Consider the following 22,235-nt stretch of genomic DNA (forward strand, 5'->3'; position numbering starts at 1 on the left):
GAAAGGGATAACACTGCATCCTGGGGTAGACAAGCTCTCCTGCTTTGAGAAAGATAATCTCTGTTGCTAAACTAATCCTTCATGCTGGCATCTTCCCAGATGCCAAGAGGAACGAGAAGCTGACAGCAACCCCACTAGAATTTCTCAGTGCCATGTGCTGTGGGAAACCTATTCCCTGCAGAGCCTCATTTTTCTGTACAGCTGTACCTCTGTGAGGCCTCCTTACACCTCATGATGGTTTAATCTAGACCCTTGTCTCCTGATCAGAAAAGCACTCAAACTGGCAAAATGGATGTGAGAGGAACTTGTAGGTGCTGGTGGGTAAAAGTCAGGCCCCTTCTTCACCAGGTCTTGTCACTTCAGTACAAGAATTGAAGGGCTAGGACCCAGTGCAGATCATCTGGCATCTCATGGTGTCCCAGGAAAGGAGAACATTTCCAGAGATCACAGAGACAGCAGAGACAACAGCAGCATCTGTTTACTCTGTCCTGTGTTCCCAGAGAGGGACTTTTATATATATTCCCCAGAGGCTCAGCAACCAGAACAAAAACATTTCCTCACAGCTGCTATTACCTTTTTTCCATGCTTCTGCCTCCAGAAAAAGCAGCAGAGCTATTTAGCTGCCATCCATTCCCCAGGCACACAAACTTGACCCATATGAGGCACAGAAAATACACAGACAGCACAAACAGAATCAAGGGGGAAAAAAAACCTTCTCCTGAGCAGCGGGCACATTTCTCACAATAAATCTTCAACATACAAATAGCAGCAGCAGCAGCAGCTCCTCCCCAGCAGACAGCAGGCCAAGTTATGGAGCAAAAATCACTCCAAGGAAACACATTCAAAATTCAGGATCTAGGTGTGCTTAGTGGTGAGGGGAAGGGATGGATCTTGTGAGGAGGTTGTGCTGCTCCAGCTTTAGGTGTCAGCTTAGACATTGGCCGTTCTCAGAAAGGTGCAACAAACCAGGGGCTCTTCCCTTTCCCCCTTGCCCAGCCCTGCCCTGGGCCCCTCCCTGTGCAGCTGAACAACTCTTTGGGAGCCCAGGACAGCTTAGCTCGGGGGCCCTGCGTTATTTATGAGTTTGGAAATCAGAGCCCTTTGCTTCACTGCCAGTAAATGGCAGCGATTGGGAGGAGGTGGGGCAGGGGGGGAAGGCTTGTGTGCAGCTCTTCATTCTCTGCTCCTTATGAAAAGGGAATCACTCCAGCTAACTGGCCCATGGAGATAAGGATTTCAGACAATCTGCATTAGCCTGATAAGCCAGGTTTGCATTTCATAAAGATGGTTTGTTAAGAACCTCGGTAAAATAAAATACAGTCAGGAGGGCTTATCAGCACAACTCATTTCCACCCGCACCACTCTGCCTGTCAGCGCTGACATTTCTTTTCCCCCCCCCTATAAATTAAGGTCCCTGCTTGTGTCCCGGGTCTCTGGATGGAACACGGACCAGGAGCAGTGGGGGAGGGCTGGGAATAGCCTGAAACCTCCCAGCTATGACTGGTCACTGTTAGAGCTGTGGTGCTGATCCACAGGGTGTGCGTGGGTTGGATTTGCCCTCTCCAAGGCATCAGCAGCCTTCCTTCTTTGCACCAGTGAAGGATCAGAACAGGGAAAAGGAGTTTATATTTCCCTCTATTTCATGTTTTCCCACTTCCTCATGATGCCTCAGGTTTTGGCCTTTATGTCTTTCAGATTCTGTGCTGCTTTAGTTCTGAGTTTCACACAAGGGGATGGTAAGCTCTGAGCACAGCAGGGAGACAAAACAGTTCCTGCTCTAGCTGGGCACCAAGGACAAATGATCCAAATCTCAGCCCAGGAGCACAAACAGCAGTGGACTGAAGAGAGAAAAAGAAGAAGCATGGGACTTCATGGGCTAAAGCTGGAATTGGACAAATAACTGCAACATGCAAATAGAGCAGAACTTATCAAAGTGAGAGACCCCGTGACTGGCCCTGCATTTTGTGACCATTTTGGTTCATCTTGGGTGTAGCCCTGGCTGGGCTCTTGTGCTGCTCAAGGTGCATCCGTTGAGGCCTTTTAATAAATCCCTGCTTTATTATTTACCTCCATCTAGTCTCTGTTCTAGGGCAGCCTTCACAAGGCATCACTCACATAAAAACACCCACAACCCCTAACATGTGAAATTATGGACTCCCAAGCCCCTGTCAACTTTTCCTCTTCACTCCTCCCTCCGCCCTCTTCAAACAGGCCATATTTTGTTATAAAACAGCCTTGATGAATCACAGAAAACTATTAGAACACCCTCTGGTGCTCAGCTTTTCCTCCTCTTTTTTCCCCAGCACCTGCAGTGTCATCAGGGAATGCACCAACACCATTCTGCTTGGACAGTGCTGCCTTTCCAGGAGGTGGATGCCCATTTCTGCACAGACTCTGGGCATTATTCAGGTTATCACACTAATTCAGAGTCAGAAAATCCTTTTCCAGCCCCCTTTGGATGGAGAGTCCCAGAGAAAGGCAGCCACCCAAAAACAATTAACAAACACAGGGCCTTCCATGATTTGATAACCAGCACAATTACAAAGCCACTTAATCTGTATCATCTGTTGTTTCCAGCTGCCATTTCTGCACACACTTTATTAGGGGTTTTTTTGGCAGAAAGACCTCAGCAAGGCAAAAAGCATCCTGGTAGGGCTTTGCATTTCTGCCTCAGTCCTTGCTAATGCTGTGGAGTAACAACACAACAATTAGTGCCACAGGTAAGGGCGACTCTCTCTCACGTCTTTTAAGGACTCCAACCCTCACCACGAGCACTGCTGACCATCACAAAAGTTGCATTAGCCCCATATCAATCAGATTCCACCTTTTCAGGCCCATTTGTGCGTGAAATCTGGGCCTGTGCAGCCACAGTGGGAAAGCCTGGTATCACTTCAGTGGAAGTTCTCATGAAACTCCCTTGCCTCAAAAGGTGAGATGGAAGATGTGGTAGTCTGGTCACCACTCGGGCCAAAATCCAAAGTACCCATCTCCAGGCTTCCACCAGCCTCATGCCAGCCTGCCAGATGAGATATTAATGGGGACTGGATAACAACCAGAGCGTTTCAGAACTGATATTGGGAGGGATGGGAAGATCTGGTGGTCAAAGAAAGAAGAGAAAGCAATAATTTCTGGGCCTTTCCTTGTTCCTTGTTCACAGGAGATATTGTGGACCTTTACTCAGAGGTTAGGACACCTCCACTGCGCTGCAGGGGAAGGCAGGTCCCTGGAGGGCTGAGGGGCAGCAGATTAATTGGCTGACTTCATTAGTTGCTTGCAGCAAAGTGGCTGTAAAAGACCAGAAAGAAGGGGCTAATGATGGTCTCAGCACATTGACCTCAGCAACAGCTTTATCTCAGCAAGAAAGAAGAGGCATTTCTCCTGATCAAACGCCAAAAGCACTACAGAGGCATCATTAACCCAGAGAAGTGGCTGCAGCAAACAGCCAGGGGCTAAAGGCATCGGCAGTGCAGGAAAGGCATCACAGGTGGCTACAGGCAGCACATGGAAGGTGTTTGATGGAGATGGACCCCAAACTCCTTCACTGGTGGTGTTCCTGTGTGTCCAGGTATGTTGGAGATACAGGGATTGTATTTACCATTAAAGAATTTATAGATGTCACCAGGCTGGGTGGGATGTGGATGTGCTGGAGGGCAGGAGGGCTCTGCAGAGGGCTCTGGCCAGCCCGGATCCATGGGCTGAGGGACAGCCAGGGCCAGTGCTGGGTCCTGCCCTGGGCTCACAACAACCCCGTGGAGCTGCAGGCTGGGGGAAAGGGGCTGGGACAGGCCCCGGGGGTGCTGTGCCAGCAGCCGGACACAGCCCAGGGGTGCCCGGGGGCCCAGAGGCCGATGGCCCCGGGGCTGTGCCGGGCTGGGGCGGCAGCGGGAGCGGGGCAGGGCCCGTCCCTGGGCCGGCCCTGCTGAGGCCGCACCTCGAGGGCTGCGGCACCTCCGCGCCCTCACACGGGCAATGGAGGGGCTGCGGCGTGGCCGGGGCGGGGAACGGAGCTGGGAAGGGAATGGAGCCCCAGGAGAGGCTGAGGGAGCCGGGAAGGGGCTCAGCCTGGAGCAAAGGAGGCTCAGGGGGCCCTTGTGGCTCTGCACAGCTCCTGCCAGGAGGGCACCGCCGGGGGGGGGGGTCGGGCTGTGCTCCAGGGAACAGGGACAGGAGCAGAGTTTGGAACGGCCTCAGGCTGGGACAGGGGGGAGGTTTAGCTGGATATTAGGAATAATTTCTTCACAGAAAGGGTGATAAGACATTGGAACAGGAAGCCCAGGGAAGTGGTGGAGTCACTGTCTCTGGAGGTGTTTAAGGAAAGGCTGGAGGTGGCACTCAGTGCCCTGTTTTGGGGGACAGTGGTGATCAGTCACAGAATAGACCTGATGATCCCAGAGGTCTTTCCCACCCTACTTGATTCTCTTACATGTATTCATGAGGATCACCGAGCAAAACAGCACCTCCAAGGCGAGCCAAAAGCCCTCCTGACAGTCTTTTCCCTGTCTGTGCAGGGACTGAGTCAGAGGAACACACTTTTCTTTCCAAGCACAGAGCAGGACACCTCGTTTTGGAGGAGTTGCATTGCACTGCTGCAGAGGATGTCAGGCTCTGCAGAGGATGTCAGACCGTGGAGAAGACATGCTCCAAGGAAAAAAACACCTCATTTCCTTCCAAATAATGCAGGACAACCCACTGCATCATTTAACTGGGGGGGTACAGGGGTATGATCTGCTGACCTGTCACCCCCATAGAGGGATGGGGAGGAGATCGGGGGAAAAAAACCTGTAAAACTCATGGGTTGAGATAAGAACAGTTCAGTGACTGAAAACAAAGTGAAATACTAACAATGCTGATAACAATAATAATAGTAACAATAATAATGAGAGAGAGCAAACATCAAAAGTCAGTGGTGCACAGCACAGTTTGCTTACCACCCATAAACTGATGCCCATCCCACCCGCCAGCAGTGATCAGCCCTCCCAGCCAACTCCCCCCAGTTTATGACATTCTCTGAAATATTCTCTGAACCCAGAGCATTATATTCTCTGACACCTTTGGATTGTTCAGCTCACCTGCCTCAATGGCTTTTTATGCACCTGCCTACTGGTACAGCATGAGAAACCGAAACATCCTTGATTTACAGTATAAATTACATAGCAACAGCTAAAACACAGGCGTGTTATCAAAATTTGTTCTCATACCAAGTCTAAAATCACAGCAACACACTAGTTACTGAGAACATTAACTCTGTCCCAGCTGAAGCCATGACAATAAAGAAAATTTTTCACCAGATGTCTGGTCCATCACGGAGGGACCTCTTTCTACATGACACAATGTATCTTGGCTTCCTAAAATAAAGTAATTAATTAAAACAAATCACAAAAAAAAAAAGGGATAAAAATACAAACCAAACAGCCTGGCCTGGCTCCTGTCTTTACCGGCTGTTCCCTATTTAATCTTCTCTCCCTTTCCATGTTTGTTCAGAAATCCCTCTTCCAGTGCAGCTGAGAAAGGTTGTTACCAACAGGCGACCAAGCCTGAATGCTGACAATGTGAGATGATTACAGGAGCCCAGAGAGCGAATACACAGATTTTTTTAGATAAAGAAAATGCTCCTGCTGCTCCAACCAGCTCCTGAGACTGCTCTGGACAATGGCAGTGATAAAGAAGGGCTGGTGTCAGCTCAAGGAGGGAGGCCACACAGTTCAACAGTAGCTCCTTGTGGAAGCTGCTTTACTCAAGAGTTTTGACTTTTCTGACAGGAAGTGGATGGGTGAAAGGCGCTGTAATTATTTGCTTTATGTCAAAGAGAGCCACTTGGCTTATCCTGGGCTTGAAGTGGAAGGAGCAGAAATGGCTGAGCTGAGGAAACACAATGCTATTAAGCAAATATTATCAGCTGGTGTAGATCATCTGCTTGTGCCACTTTACCAAAACAGCTGATGATGATCAGTGAACACAAGTGCCAGGCAGACTTTGATGTTCTTCCACGTAATTTCTCAAGTTCCCTTGCTCTGCTCTGCAATTCACAGAGTGACAGAAACACACAAAGAGGAAGGAAACGAGCCTGAGCAGCGAGGCAGCTGCCCCTGAGCTTCCTGAACTGCTGTGTGAGCTCAGGGAATTCTGCTGGGGAGGAATAAAGGACAGAAACACATCCCTGGGAGCCACTGTGCTGTGACAAGCAGTCACCTTGGGAGGAAGGTGGTGTCTGTGTTGCTACACATCTCATTCATCTGTGCAAAACACACAATTACAGTGGGCACTGCAAAGCAGAGACTGGTTTTCTCTGCTTTTTTTCCACAATTTTCTAGAGCTGACAGATTTCAGACTTCTAGAGAATTCTAAAGCAGCAAAGGATGCAAGTTGTTTAACACCAGCAACCACCATCTCCCAGGCTCTGCTTCAAAAGCAAGGGTGTAACAAGATCAGCTACTACTTTTTCATCTGGATAGCAGAGAAAGACAATCATACTTCCAGGATCCTCTCCTGCCTGCATCAGCACAGTTTTGCCCATTTTCTGTGTCTGAGGTTAAAAGAGCAGCATGGTAGGACAGACATGGGCCCTTCTGTCAGAATATGGCTCGTGGACAGGTGGAAAGCATCAGCATCTCCCTCAGAGCCTCTGTGCAGCCAAGCATTGTCCACCCCATGATTGTTCTGCAGCCTCAGCTTGGATCAGACACACTCTTTTTGGAAGAACTGCATCTACCCTTTCGGTGCAAACAATCACTTTTTTTTTCAAGTATTCAAAATGCTACAGTTTCCTCTCATTTCCCATGAGAGCATCACTCCTAGTGTGAGGTCCAGTGTCAGATTCCAGAAATAGATCCTTCCTTAAACTCATATACAAATGATGATTCCAATTTCCACCTTTTAAAAGCAGGAAGTTGTGGAATACTACAGAATCATGAGAAAGAGGAACTCCCTCCAGCAGGAAGACAGGATTAAGTACAGTCAGTCCTTAACTACAGTCAGCTCAGCTTTGGCTGACATTTAGCTGATGTGTTCTCAGAGACCCCCAAAGTCACAGATTTTACACATTTCCACATGTTAAATACTCCAACTTCTGTGCAGGTGGATCAATTTGCATTCCTCCCATTTACTTCTATTTCCTACCACCCACAGAAAGGAGCACACACATCCCTTCCTTTTTCTGTAACTGTCCTTTATGGCTTTTGAAAATGGCCTTTCATGGTCCCGTCTCTTCAGGCAATGCTAGTTCTTCAGTCTTTCCTTGATTTTATTCTGGTGTTTTGATCATTTTTCTGTCTTTATCAGCTGCACATAAATAACATGAAAAACCTTGTTTGCTACAGGGAAGCCAAGGGACTTCACATGTGGTTTCTTAAGACCATTAGGAGAATTTAGGAATTACCATCCTCTCCAGAGCACTTCCAAAATGAAGGCAGTTAGTAAGTTAAGAAGGTAACACAGAATTCAGAATCCATTTCAGATGAGGCAATTCAGGAGAACCCAAGAGGAAGGACACCTCAATCAGGCTGTTTCTGTGGGAATGCCAACGCTTCAGCCTCATGATGTGCCCTCAAAGAGCAGCAGTTCCATGAGGTTCACACCACTCCTGGGCACCCAGACTGCATCCAAGCAGGAAATCTCTGCCAGAGCACTGCAAGAGAGTGACAGGAGATGTGCAATGTGCAATCTCTCTGTGCAACTGAAGGATCCTTTCTCCTACATGTGGGCTTCTGCCTTATTCAGAGCATCTTTGCTGTATCTAAATATCTTTATTAAAAAATAAATGCTCAAAGACAGGCAGTCAATAAGCAGAGTAAGAAACATTTCAGGATTTTCCTCCATGCATTATGTCATGGTAAATGCAATGAAGTGTGTTAAATGCTGCCCAAGATGACAAAACAAAGGATGAAACAGCATCTCAAGTTGCAAATTAGACTCTCCTTTTAATCAGTGTTAAATATACACTTGTGTCTTCTGAAAAGAAAACATTTTAACCTGAAGAATACCTCACAGGTATAATCAACTACTCAAGACATCCTCCCTTTCAGGGACATGGATTTTTTTTTTCATTAGTCTTTTCATCTACAAAGTCAAAAATTTGACAGATTATAATTTTCTGAGAGCATCTTTTCTTTCACTCTTAAACATTTATCACATCTGAGAAACTCACAGACTTACTGCATGTTATTACACCAAGTAAGTTCAGGACAACAGAGTTATGAACATGAAAACCACAAGGACATTAATTTTTTTACTTTTCTTTTCCATTTTAAGGAAAAGGTACAAAAAAATTCTACCTGAGAAGTTATCCCTTATTATGTCATGGTTACTTAAGCAAGTGAATGGTGTTAGCAGGATTTTACATCTCTCTCTTCTTAACCAGGCAGAACAAAGTTACCATCCAATTGAAGAGCCAGCCTGACAAGTTCTTGCCAGAAGCTTAACAATTTACTCCAATGTTTCAGTGACAGGAGAAACTGAAACTGAGAGGACTGCCAGGATTGCTGCTGCAAATTTGATGGAACAGTTGGTATTTGTACACATTTCTCCTTTCCTTTAAAGAGAAGCCTCTGTTCTGTGGAACAGAAAACTGTGAATAACCCCCCATTTCTATCTACTTGCAGGAAAGCAGGGATAGCTGTAATTTGCTAAAAAATGGTAAAACATTTTACAGGGAGAACACACAGACTGGGACACTAAAACAAGAATTTTATTTCTTTTCATGGGGAAGCCATCCCAGCAGCATGCACCTTCACATTCTTTAAGAAGGACAAATTGAAAAATGTCCAGTGTCAATAGTTTCTCCTTCCATTCACTTAGTGTTACACCATTACCAGATACCTCCTGGATGTAAAGCAGGTGGTCACATAGGTTCTGTGCCACAGAAACATTCCACTCTCAAGAGCAACCCCTTGCTCATGGTAGGGATGTACCAGTCTCAAATCAAGCACATTTGAAATACTAGTAACTCTGGCGTTTTGAAGTTAAACAGTCACACATTTCCTTTGAAAAAAGAGGAACTTCTCTGAGATTTTCCCATCCTAACCTTCTCTCAAGCTTGAGAACTGAACAGTCTGAAGGTTTTGAAGATCCCAGGGAAGTCAAAGCCACATGGCCACTGTTCACATTTAAACAGTCAACTGCCCATAAGTCCACTGCAGTCCTCTCTACTCCCTTTGTGCAGCTTTTCTTTCAGTTTCCCTTCCCTCATCTTCTCCTTTAACCAGGTGGAAAAAGCACGATGAAGGTGAAGAAAACACCTGTTAAGCAAAGGGAGGAAAATGCCTCCTCAGGAAACTTGTGGGGCATTACAAAGGAAATGGATGTCGATGCCTTTGGACACTGGGAAATCACACACTGACAGTGCTGGGGACAGGCTCTGTCAGCAGACAGGGCTCAGTAGATTTGGATGACATTGTCCCACTCATCAATAGGCCAGATCCCGTTGTCCTGCACGTTGAAGGGTGAGCTCTTCCAGTCCCAGCTCTTCACAGGCACCTTCCACTCCGGGCCGTAGTTGGCCTCCACGTACTGCAGGGTTTCGCAGGGCACGTGGACCTTGAGCTCCACAAACTCAGTCCAGCACAGAGTAAACTTGGGAAAGAGATACCTGTGCCAGAACAAAAGGGTATGGTCACTGGCAAAGGGCTAGAACGCACCTCTAAATAAGTTCAAGGAGAAAGCAAGCAACTGCAGCAAGTGGCTGTTTTACATTTATGCTATTTTTTCTCTTACACACTGCACAAGAGTGTTATCAACAGTAACTGGTGAACATTTGCTTCATGTGCTTAGGAAGGAGCCTTCCTAATTGTTTTGTTGCTTGTGCTCACATAATTCTGCCACCTATAGGTTTGTCCCTGCCTCTGCTTTGCCTGTTACAAATGGGATTTAATAGTTACTCCTTTTAGAAAGCACTGCATGCTTACAGCAGTGGCAGTTTACAGGCAAATTTCCAGAACAACATCCTATCAGCTCGAGGTGTCAAACAATACCAAAGTCTACCCACTATTCCTGCAGAGGATCGTTCCCACTTCTGAAGTTCTGAAGACTTCAACACAAAAAGAATTTTAAAAAAAAAGTAATCCTAAAATTTCTTTTCACAGGTTAAAATGAAACCATAAGCACTTTGTCCTTTTAAAGAAGGTTTGTACATTTGTGTGATGAACTAGAACTGCCCCCTCCATCTTCTTGCAAGCATGAAGGTAATTTAATTTCTAAGCTCTCAGCAAACAATATGAGAAAATAAAGCAATTGTGCTTCATGCCTTAAGTGGAAGGAAAGACCAAAGTGATCAAGCATTTTCTGGATATAAATCTAATTAAACTAAACTCTTACACAAAGTCCTCTTTGTTAAAAACCTACAGAATTAGCTCACTTTAAGGACTAAAGCAAACAGTGTGAATTTGATTCCCAGACTCATTTTTTGTAGATACCCATTCCCTGCTGGAGATTGCTACTGTCCAATATTCAATTTGCAAACAAAGAAGAAGCCTCAATTGCTGCAACGCCAAGACAGTATCAGGAGGATGCACATGTTTGTGTCAGGAATGCTGAGGAAATGTTTGTGCACATGGAAAAGCAAACCACACAGCCAGACTGTGAGGGTTAGAAACCAGCTCTCCAAGGAAACAGAGGCTAAAAATGATTGTGAGAAATATTTTAGGGACTCAATGAGAAACGCTCTAGCTCTCCACCCTCTAATTTAGATGTATAGAAAGTATGCCTGTGCAAATATTTAGCTTTCTGAAGAAAATACCTTCTACCTTTTAGTTTTAATCTTAGAAAAGAACTTCCACCCTTCTCTGTGATGACCCAGTAGCAATCAGCATATCTTCTGACACTATAATTCCTTCAAAACTGTGAGAGTAGATTTAGGATTCAGCATGAGCAAACAATCACTTCTCTTCTGACTGACCTCCTCACTTTTGCCTTCCACCAAAATTCTGACAGGGCTGGAGATTAAGCAAAACTGAGTGTCATTCTGGTGTTGTACATAGTCAGATTAAGCATGCCAAGTGCTCTCACATCTCACAGTAACAAAAGCTGGGCCTCTTTTCTCTTTTTGAGTGTGCATTTGGAATAATACATGTCTGGAATTACTTGGCTAAGGATTCTGAACAGCTACAATTCATGGCTCAGGGCCTTTAAACAAGCAGTTTTCCTGGTCCTTTTATGTGTGTACTAAACTAAGAAACACCAGCTCAGAATTAGAGGCTTGGCTTCCCTAAGCAAAGTTATTACTGAACAAGAAAGCTATGTTTGGAACTTTTAATAAGCTACCACCAAAAATAACTGTGAGGCTACAAGAAAGAGTTTTGTGGAAGGTAGAGTTCCAAAAGAGCTGTAATACCCAGGGATACAAAACCTGGAGTGCAGCACAGGGTCACAGTGATCCCCTATTCTCATGTCTTGGACCAGTCATTATCAAAAAAACAGGGGAAAAACATCTCTCAGGTATCCAAGGTTTGATGGAATTTTGAAGGAGCAGTGTCAACTCCATTGGCATGGAAACAGCTACTGCAATTTAGATGCAACAAGAGCACAAAGGAGGAAAGGAATTTATTGGTCAGCTTGCTCTTCAGAATGCACCACACATGAAAACTGGAACTGCTGCTATATTCTAAAAAAAAAAAATACTTTGCTATACAGCACATTTTCTGTGGGCATATTCCACAGAATATTCCCACAGAAAATATGCTGGATAGCAGAGCTCTTTCTTTTGTCTATTTCTAAATGTGCCTTTTGAAGCTGGTTATCAAAATATCTTTCCCAGTCTTTATTTATCACTTCAGAACAAAGATAACTAAGACAAGAATTTGGACATTATCTCCAACTGGAAGACAGTGCTCACTAAATTCCCATTAGCTAAATACAAACAAATATATTTCAGGCAAAATATGAAAGATAATGAAATCCTATAGAAGTCTACAAGGTTTTCAACTAGTCTGCAGCAATCTCCTTCTGAGTGAAGGAATGTGCTTGAAAGAAATAAATCTAATTATCAAAACCCATATTCAGTTTGCTAAACTGATTGGGATTAAGTTATTAAATTAAATTATTAAATCATTGCTGATTTAATACTGAAAGGTGTGAAACAAGAAACACGGGATCCTATTCAAAATTCCATTTTGAGAACATGAACAGTAAGGCCTGCAGGAATTGTCTGTGTTGCTGTCACAACCCAGTATTCCAAACTGCTACCTCAAAATCCCAAATTGTGGGTTTTTCTGAGCAAAGAGAGTTGAGGCTTTTTGCCATAATACTTCCTCATCAAGACAGATGCCTAAGGATTAATGTTCTACTACAAAATTAGCTTGTGCAATGAACACTGTTTTAGAGATTTTTTTCTCATCTAGGGCGCTTATGTAACTGGGGGCCTGTCACAGTCAGATAAGATCTGCTTGATATATGACATGCCAGCCTTGCTTTTGATTTCACAAGAGATCTGACATTTACTCTCTAGCAAGGCACAGGACTGTTCTCTCTCTGCTTCACTGGTCTCAGAGTGCAGAATCTCCACTGATTCCCCTCTGACATCTACATTTCCACAAAGAGCACAGGCTTTGCCAGGCAACAGCACACAAAATGCCATCAGTAAACACTATCTTGTTCAATTTCTTTTCTGCTAGTGGTACAAATCCAGTTCTTACTTAAATTTCTTGCCCGATTTGGCCTGAGTTCCTCCATTCCATACGTGGTCATCCTCTTCATAGAAGAAAAAAATGTCAAGTTTCACATCATCTTCTCCCTGAAAAGAGAGTTCCAAGCTGTCTTCCACCTGGAATACAAAAATACACACTGTATATACACATAGAAATACAAAGCAACTTATGCCAGCAGAAAACAAATTCATTTTCATTAGATATACAGATATATTTCTATTCTAACTGACTATTCAACTCTGCATTATTTTTAATATCAAACACTTCTGCAACTGAAGTCAAAGTTACAAATCTACAGAAACACATACATGAAGTAAAATGTTCATTTTCTATGTACCTTGCCAAATTTGTGCTTCAGTGGCAAGCCTGCTTTCTGAAAGGCTGGAATGATATCTGCTTTGTAGTCCCTTATAAAGATTCCCAAATCCACATCTTTGCTGTGAGGAATGACATTGCACTGCCTAAACCAGCCTGAGGGGAAAGAAAATAAAGCAGAAAAATCCCAAATTAGTTAATTCAGGAACGTGAATTTAATAGAAACAAAGCTGAACTGTCCTAAGATCACCAGGCAAAAGTCTTTGACTTTTGAGGCCATAAACAAGACTTCTGCCTTTTTTTAGTATGGGATGAACCACATCAAAGGAAACAAGTATTACTGCACTTATAGCCATCTCTCTCCCTTCAGAAAGCCAAGAATTTGAGAAAAAACAAAGATAATGTATCTCCAGTTTCCTAATTTAAATGCATAAAAAAATAAAAAAGTTCTTTATGTGGGACCAAATCTAATCAGCAGTTAACAGCTACAGGGCCACAGCTGTGCTTCTGATTTGCAACTATTGTTTTACACTGCATCCAAGATGTTAATCATCTTTCAATCACCACTGCAAAGCAGAAAGACACAAAGTGGGACATTCTTTTGTCTGTTTCATTAAGCCATCTTTTAGTAACTGTTCATTCAGAAAATTATATTCCCTACTATTAAATAAATACAAGGCAAATGTGAACACATGAGTCTTCACAAAGAGTCCCCACCAGTGATAAGACACTTGTACCTTCAGCAGAACTGAAACCTTGCATTACCTACTCCAATGGACTGCAATTTTATTAAAAGTTTGTTTTGAAAGAAAATAAATTAGTGTAAACTGCATTTTAGAAGTCAGTGACAAGCATCTAATTGCATAGGAAGAAAAACAGGCTTAGAGTGTACTTGGACAGCAGAACAATGTGCTCATCACTCTGTTTTCCAACTGGCACTTCAGTGAATTCCAAGTCACACAAATTAGGGACCTGTTGATTACTTCCTAGCAGGGATGAACACAAGACAGGTAATTGCTAACAACACTAAATGCTTCATTGGAAATCTGCCCAGAAGCTCTGCTGCTCAGGTTTCTAAAGAAAAAGCTTTTTTCAGGAGAAAAAAAGTCCTATTGCAATACAGTTATTACCTTCCAACCCAGTACTTTTGGCCTCTGCTGACATCACAAGAAGTGGAGGATGAAGTGTTTAAAGTTTCAGGTGAGTTTAAAAATGCAACACAACACAAGTTTTTACCAAGACATGTTCCGCTGCTCAGCCAGAACTTCACTCCCAAGTTATTCAGTGTCAGGGCAGCCAGATGAAGCAAGGATTTTGCCTTTTTCCTGAATTCCACTGCATCAAGAGAGGAATCATCAGGATACAGCTGGAAGGCAAGAGTAAGCAAGTTACTGTCAGAGAGCAAACCTGTCCCTTCATTTTTTCGGCATCCTAGGGAAAAATAGCATTAAAAATTTACTTAACTAATACCTGGGCCAATATCTTTTTTACATACACAGTCCATGTTCAGAACATGCACTGGAATTACAGAGTGGAAATTAAATCACTGAATCATCAACCTTCCTTTTTTTTCCTAACCACAAGAATGAAAATTCACAGTAGACTACAATAAGAAAATATGTATTAGACTCTGATTCTCAGCAGCTGGCAGCAGCACGGGTGAGCCCTTGTTCTGCACATGCTGAAGTCAATTCCTGGAGTCCAAGGAGAGCACAGGGACAGAATCAGTCTCTGCCAGCACATCCAGGCTTTTCCAACCTCCAGAACTCTATGATTAATTTATTTGGCGCCACCAAGTGTCAGAATTGGGTGTTGAGTTTTAAGGAGAGCTGGCAAGGAGAAACGGTGTAAACACAAAAATCTTCCTGAAAGAACTGTGGCAAGGTCTGCCATCCATGCAAAGCCAACACCAACACGGGAGGCTGGGAAAACATTACCAATTCTAACAAAGGAACAACCACTCAGCTTTGTGATGGATTTCTGTAAGAGCTCTTGGGCACCAAGCAGCCAAAATTAACTTTTCCAAACAGGTGCCAGCTGCTTGTCTCAGTGTTAAAGCTCCAGCAAAGTTCAATAAACATTTAGGGGCACATTGTCTCTGCCTGTGGTGGTTTCTGCCTGGAGGCTGAAGTGGGTAATATTTTTCTGTCTTCCACATGTGAAGGGACAACACATGGATGCCCTTGTGACCCTCCTGCTACCCAAACTAGGATCTACAGCCTGCTAGAGTGAACAGGAGTGCTCCTCCCTTTCCCCAACACCTGAATGACTGAAGACTGGAGCCTCCAGTGCCCTTTTCCCCCTTGCATGAACTCAGAGATGGCTCAGATGCAGTGGTCTGACTCTGACTCTGTACTCTTAACTGTGAAATTTTGATCACTTTATAACTCATGTCCTTTCCAAGTTAGGACAAAATGCCCCCCACACTACAGCAGAAACATTTCTATCTGCTAAATCAAGTAGCAAAATCCTAAAAACAATGCTCTGAAAACATTAGCTTACACAGTCAGAAAAGCAATTAAGTCAGTCACTTTGGAATGTGACCATTTCAGGTAAGCCAAATGAGGAACATGGAACTGCAGGACATGGTTCAAAAAAATCTAAAATTAAACATTTCTCAAAACTTCAAGGACTGTTATAAGGAAAGTTTTCAGCCATGAAGACACAAGTTTTATTTGTGTCTCTAATAAAACCACTTATTTTTATTTACATAAGATCCATTTAACAGTAAGGGTGTGTAAGAACTATGGATATGTTGGTTCCCTCTTGGGAAAAAAATGTGCTTACAAGTTAAAAACCAAAAAAAGGCCATGATCTTCAGGTAAAGTTTTGATTTCATCACCATATTCCACTCTGTGGAATGAGAATCAAGTTTTGTATTTAGCTTTGTGCATGTGAACAGTCCCGTTTAAGTAAAAAAAAAACAAAACGAGTGAACTGTTCTTAGGTTTGGGTCAATCAGTGAAAACACACATTTCTCCTCAGAGACACCACCCAGTTACCACTAACCTGAAAGAAAGCCCGAGCTTCTCTGTACCTACATTCAAGAAATCTAGAGTGGGACATCTCCTCTAGAAAACTGGACGGATTTTTTGGAATTTGAACTTTTAAGTCATCAATGGAAACAAGCAGAAGTTCTGGCCTGCATGGAAAGAGAGATAATATATTACTCTATTTAATTTCATTACAAATCACATGGCACTTTATCCTTTAACTCAGGTTATAATCTTAATGCACACTACTGTGAATGATCACTCTGTCCAAATACAGGCCAAGCCAATTTTAAATGAAAAAAAGCAACAAGAGGTTCAGCAAATTCCCCATACATTTCAAAACTTTGTTTAAAAAGAATTCCTACACCTCCAAACCCCAAGCTGGTTTGTCAGATCACAGATTCCTTTACTGACTTATGACTTGAATTTGTTCAGAGATGTTGTTCAGGGCATCAAAATTCAGGCTGTTTGGTTGTCTAAGTGTTACAGGATGGACTTCAGAATCAAATTTTACTCTGGAGCTACTTCCTTTTAAAAACTAAAAACTATTCAGCCTTCATAATGATGGAAGAGAGATTATTTAACAGCTTACACGGTTTCCTTTGAACATTTAGGCACATAACTCATATAGATTCCATGCTTTAAAAGGATGAAGGAAGGGGGTCAAATTAATGGAAAAAGTTAAAGAGATTTACTTTGATGTGTGAAATGCCTCAGTATTTTTCTCGTTTTCTCAGAAACTATGTTCTCAAAGCCTACACTTTGGGGGTCTGACTCTCAGCTGAATCTTGGGACCTGACTATAGGAAAGGAAGTAGTTTTACACACAAAGGAAGGAATTTTGGGAGTGCCATGGTGGCTTTCTCCTTCCCCTATGGTGAGCTCACTTTTCATAGGCTCCAGGGTAGCGGCCGAAGTGGAGTTTCCGGAAAGGCACAAACTTTCTGTCCATGTGCTGCTTGAGCCTCAGGGGTCCGTGCCAGAGGAAATTGCCACTCCTCTCATAGAAGACCACCAGGTGAATGGCATGGGATGCCAGTTTGAATATGTAGTGCAAGGGGATTTCCATCCCAGACAGGTCATCCATCCCATCCAAGCGGGGGTCCTTGTTTATAATCTTCAGCCACTGGAACCCCATCTTCTCAGCAGCTCTAAACAGGCCCACCTGAAAATGAGGAACACAGGAGGCAGAGCAGGCTAAAGATTAGAGAAACCAAAACTGGAAGCTGAATGCTTATTACTAACTCACACCATTCCTCATTTCATTTTTTAATCAGGCTTAAGCACAAATGAATCAAAAATCTCTAAGAGCTTGAAGACCAGCAGTCACAAGCAATTCCTACCAACTTTTTTCCTTGTCTTAAATTTTGTCTCTCAAACTACAAAATGAAAAAGCAAATTAATGTTGTAAGCCATGTTTGGATTAGGTTTGTTCCTTGCCATAGCACCCTACCCTGCACTCTGAAACTATTCTCTAAAACTGTTCTTCTGCAAAATTTGGTGTTCCTAAGTCCTTGAATAATAACACAAAAATGATTAGCCCAAAACCTTGTTTTGTGGGGCAAATAAAAATCTCACCAAACACTGACCACTGGCCTCAAGTAACAGGATTTCATATTTCTACAAACAAAGGGAATTAAATTCTGGCTGATTTAAAAAAAAAAAAAAAAAACAAAAAAACAAACAAAAAAAAAAAAACAACAACAAACCAATCAGCACCTGAAGAGCCCTTCAATTTCCCCACTTGAAATGTTCTGTATGAGCATATCAGCTTCTCCCCTGAATGATACAGAAATTATCACTGAGACACAAAGGAAGGGGAAAATGGATTTATCTCAGTGTGCTGCCATACAACTTTACTCTTAGCTTCTGGAATTCCTTCACACCTGTGGGTAAAACAGCTGCCTGATCAGGCCCAGAGTGACACCCTTCTTCACTCAAGTTCTTCAGTAAAATAGTCACTGATCATTTCAGTGCCTTCTGCTCTTTCTAATAAAATAAAATTTTACAATTTAAAGAAATGAAATTTTAAAAAGGAAAAAAAGAAGAAAAAAGCTGTTTGTCACAGGTATTTTTAGTCTGTGGAAATTAATCTAATAAATATTTCCTGGTTACACTTAATTGATGAAATAATATTGGATTTAAATCTGTCCTTCCTCACATGCTACACCTCTATTTTTAACACAGCCATTAAAAGTGTCCTAACATTACAGAGAAGCAGAGACACCATTAAGTATCAGCAATACATGAAGTGAAATGGTATTCATTACAAAGATGTGCTAAAAGAAATGTAAATTAGCAGACTATGGTAATTGTCACATCAATAACTGCATTTTCTTATTTATGGGTTCCCAAACTCCAGATTTATAACAGATGCACCTACATTACAGGCTCCAGGTTCTCCTTCTTCCTTTCTAACAGACCCTCTTTCTTTCCTTTTGGCATAGACTCTGGCTACCAGTGTTTTTCTTAATATTGCGGACAGCTTCTAAAAAGTTTCAGCTATAAATTACTCCTAACGTATCCAGGCTAGTAAATGGGCAACTTTTACTTTCAAACAAAGTTTCCTCTGCCTACAATATCACCACCACATGAATTCAGATACAAACATTCAGGTATTAAGTGACAACATCAAAGAATGCATTAAAATACACAATTGTGAACAGAAAACATGCACTTACATCATGTTTCCATGTTTTGTCTAGTAGTGCAAAGGTGGTGAAGTCTCTTGGAGCACAGAAGTATTTGCATTCTGGACTGGGGCCATCGGGAGAGCTTCTGATCTGCTCAATGTCTTTATTAACCAGTCCCAGAATCAAAGGATCGATCAAATACACTGGAATATTGTGACTGGATATTAATCCCAGGAACTTCCTAACCACGTGCTGTTTGACAGAGGACAGAAAGACCATCTTTGCATTAAAACTCTTTGACAGAAAGACACCCCAACCCACTGCAAGACAGAAATCTTAACCCCCTAATACATCCTCTGAGTGTACACTTCACTTCCACAAACAGTTGTGAGGCTGAGTGAGAAGAAGAGATGCAAATGCCACACAGAATTTGGATTCTGGTCTTCCCAGGGCACTCAAGGTTGCATAAGGAGTAAAAAAGCTGCAGCAAGAATGTTCTGTGCCTAATGCAAGGGGTTATTAACCTGAGTCAGTGGAGAACAGTAATCAAGCACATTTAAATGTCAGTGGCACACAGAAACCACTTAGAGCAGCCACAGTCACCCTGCCACTTAAATGTATTCATCTGTAACATTTTCATTTAATGATTTTAAAGCTCTGGCTCCAGGGAGATGTGAAAACATGAGCACAGGATGTGAGCCAACAACAGAGTTTTGGCAGCAGCATTACCTGTGTGGTACAGGCACAAGCAAGGCCACCCCCACAGTGATTTCAGCTACACAAAGCTGAAAGCTGAGTGATGTGCTCGTATTACTTCTGTGACTAAAACTGGCACACCAGAAGGATGAACAGGAAAAAAAATCTGTGCAAAAGTATCCACCTTCCCAATCCATCACTACTCCAGGAAAACAGATGCTTTCAGCTGAAATGTAAATAAGTTATAAACCCCACAAATAATGGTAGAAAAACATGGCCTTGATCTTAAGTCACCAAGAGAAACGAGTTCAAATTTAGTATTTTGGACACACCACTGCAGGGACTCTAAGGAAAGGCTGAAGTGCAGCAGGTGGCAGGATCATGGCCCATCCTTTCTCACTGATGATCTCAGAAGAGCAAGTTAAACCTTTACGAGAGCTCTATGACACCTCACACCTGGTGGGCAGCCCAAGAGGTGTCACCTCCAAGAATAGCAAGGCACTCCTGGCACGAGCAAGCAGTGCACAGAGCAGTTGGTCTGGATTTTCTCCAGGGACAGCTCCTAGCCAGAGCACCTTCCCTCTTGCTCAGCAGAAACCAGGCCTTTAAATGGCCATTCTGCTAATTAGCAACGTTATCATGTTGCATCCAAACCAAAAGGCAGCCAGCTCCCAGCACATCCCTCTCCTTAGCCATCTGTGCTGCTTTTCCGCTAGGAGATCAGTTAACAAAAAGTCTTCTGCAAAACTGTTTCCAAACAAACCCCAACTACAAATATGACAGGGGACCTTCTGATTCCCCAGGGTGGGCGCTTTTGGTTGCATTCAGTCTTGCAAGGCACAACAAATATCCCATTTCAAGCACCAAAGAGCACTCCCAGCACTGGTCATGAGGGCTGGAATGCTGAAATTTACATTTTCCTGCTTGGGAAGAGCTTTACAACCCAGCACAAGCAGGTAACAGAACAGTGACCAGCAGGTTAAACATCTGGAGTGGGCAAAGCAGGGTTGTGTGACCCAGGGGCTTCTCAGGGCAGCAAAGAAGCTGCATGGCAAAGCAGCCAATCTGTTCGACACCCAGCCTGAAAGGACACAAAACCCTGGATCAACACTTCTGTCTCAGAAAGAAAAAGTGTTTCTTCCTGAAACATTAACAACAAATGGAAGCACAGCACTGGCAAAGGCTGTGCAGCTGTAACTGTTTCTCAGTTTTACTTTACAGTGCTGTTTTGATACTGTATTTACTGAGCAAAGTTACAAAGTGTATCCCTTCCTCCTTCAAAGCAGAAAGCGCCCAGTGACGAGTGAGAAGAGTGAGAGCTGGACAGACCCTGGATTTGCAGTTCCAAGCGAGTTCTGAGACTTGTGGAAGAGCTGCATGAACCAGTGACACTGTACATACCCATCTTGTGCTGTCTTGGCCTGACTGGCTTCCTCTGCCTTTGGAAAAAGCTGCTCCATTCTATCAAAAAAAAAAACCAAAAAAAACAAAAAAAAAAAAAAAAAAAAAAACCAAAAAAAAAAAACCCAAAACAAAACAAAATGAAGGGAAGGGAGAAAGAAGATAAAACCCCCAAAGTTTCAGTTGAATCCTTGTTTTCCTAACATGACATCCAGAGGCATTTATCCACTTCATGGATAATGGAGTTATGCCTCTGGTCACCCAGATACAGTGCTGAATGTGAAATCATAAACAACTGCTGTGGCTTAAATATATTTTAAATATATTTAGAAGGACAACCCAAGCCTCAGGGACCTCCAAACATGCAAGCACTGAGTGGTGAGGCCTCGGGTTTCCAAGCCAATGTGCCAGCAAATGTAAAACAGGAGGATGACAAACCCTGTCAGGCAAATACCACAGGGGCAGGGACAGTGGCACTGTGCCTCAGTCTTTCCAGGTGTAATCCTAGACAATTCAATTTTAGGGACAGCATTTTCATGTGAGAGAGTCAAGGCAGCTCATGGCTCAGCTTTTTGGCTTTTCCAAAGCATGGAGAATTTCTCAGTCATTGTTTAAAAACCAGAAACGGTGGGAAAGAAGTTGAAAGTTGCAGCAGCAGCTGGCACGGACACTGCCTGCACTTAATAAGGAAAGAAAAGCCAAAAAAATGAGTCAGGGTGCTTTGAAACCTGCACGATTCTTCTGTCAAAATAAAGGGAATTCCTTTGTCGAATCGGAGTTGCAACTGTAAACTAAGAACCACCAGAGGATTTAATTTACAGTAACATTGACTTCCATTGCTGTCGCAGAAAACCACTGGCCTGGACGTTCCAGGTCAGGTACAAAAAGAGGTACAAACAGCATTCCACGTATAAAACCAGGATTTAAACTGAGACACCCAGCACTTTAGGAGCACTGAGTCACAAAACCCTACGGCGACTGCAAAAAAAATGTTGGGATTTCTCTCCGCCATAGAAAACCCATTGGAAAACCTGCACCCAGCAGATGCTGCCTCCCTCCGGCAGAGCCCTCAGACAGAGCTCGCTGCGACCTGGGAGGCAATAAAAGTGACAGATAAACGAGAGCTGAAGGTGGAAAGCCGCGGTGGCTGGAAGCTGGCGGGGGCATCATTCCCTGCGGGAGAAATCGAAAGGCCCTGGCTGACACAGTGACTCGGAAACCAGGCTGGGAACCCAACCCCGACTGTACCCCCGGCACCGGACACCGGCCTGGGCTCCCCTCCCGCCCCCGGAGCCGCTCCAGGGAACCCCGGCGGGGGCGGGACTGCCGCCCACACAGCGCCGCGCAGGGAAACCCGGGCAGCGCCCTGCCTCCTTTCACCTTCTGCGACAGGTAGAACTTGTAGTAGCACAGCTGGAAGAGCAGGAAAACCAGGCTGGTCAGCGAGAGGAGCGCCAGCACCACGTTTCTGTTGATTTTCTGCATCAGCCCTGCGGCGCCCCGGGAGCCGCTGCCCGGCCGCCCTCACCGCGATGCGGCTTCAGGCCGGAAAGCGACGCCGCA

At 43.7% G+C, this 22,235-nt stretch overlaps 1 protein-coding gene across 1 annotated transcript; it reads right to left on the reverse strand.

The window, feature by feature from the left end:
* Window positions 1–8,030: 8,030 nt before the first annotated feature.
* FKTN (fukutin) lies at window positions 8,031–22,208 on the reverse strand. Its single transcript, XM_059492231.1, has 9 exons — window positions 22,053–22,208; window positions 20,673–20,732; window positions 18,624–18,827; window positions 16,830–17,107; window positions 15,960–16,092; window positions 14,187–14,316; window positions 12,973–13,106; window positions 12,624–12,751; window positions 8,031–9,583 (listed from the first exon to the last, which is right to left on the reverse strand). The coding sequence occupies exons 1-9, from the start codon at window positions 22,155–22,157 to the stop codon at window positions 9,370–9,372; spliced, it is 1,386 nt and encodes a 461-aa protein (XP_059348214.1). The 5' UTR covers window positions 22,158–22,208; the 3' UTR covers window positions 8,031–9,369.
* Window positions 22,209–22,235: the final 27 nt, after the last annotated feature.

The sequence above is a fragment of the Ammospiza nelsoni genome, chromosome Z, assembly GCF_027579445.1.
Source record: "Ammospiza nelsoni isolate bAmmNel1 chromosome Z, bAmmNel1.pri, whole genome shotgun sequence".
Taxonomy (NCBI): Eukaryota; Metazoa; Chordata; class Aves; order Passeriformes; family Passerellidae; genus Ammospiza; species Ammospiza nelsoni.

What these genes read in the sequence shown, in the direction of transcription:
- FKTN (XM_059492231.1), bottom strand. Translation starts at nt 22,157, where the DNA reads ATGCAGAAAATCAACAGAAACGTGGTGCTGGCGCTCCTCTCGCTGACC. An exon ending in AAGCTCGGGCTTTCTTTCAG is followed by an intron (nt 14,317 to 15,959) that starts GTTAGTGGTAAC and finishes CTTGCCTTCCAG; the next exon opens with CTGTATCCTGATGATTCCTC. An exon ending in GAGCAGCGGAACATGTCTTG is followed by an intron (nt 13,107 to 14,186) that starts GTAAAAACTTGT and finishes CTTTCCCCTCAG; the next exon opens with GCTGGTTTAGGCAGTGCAAT.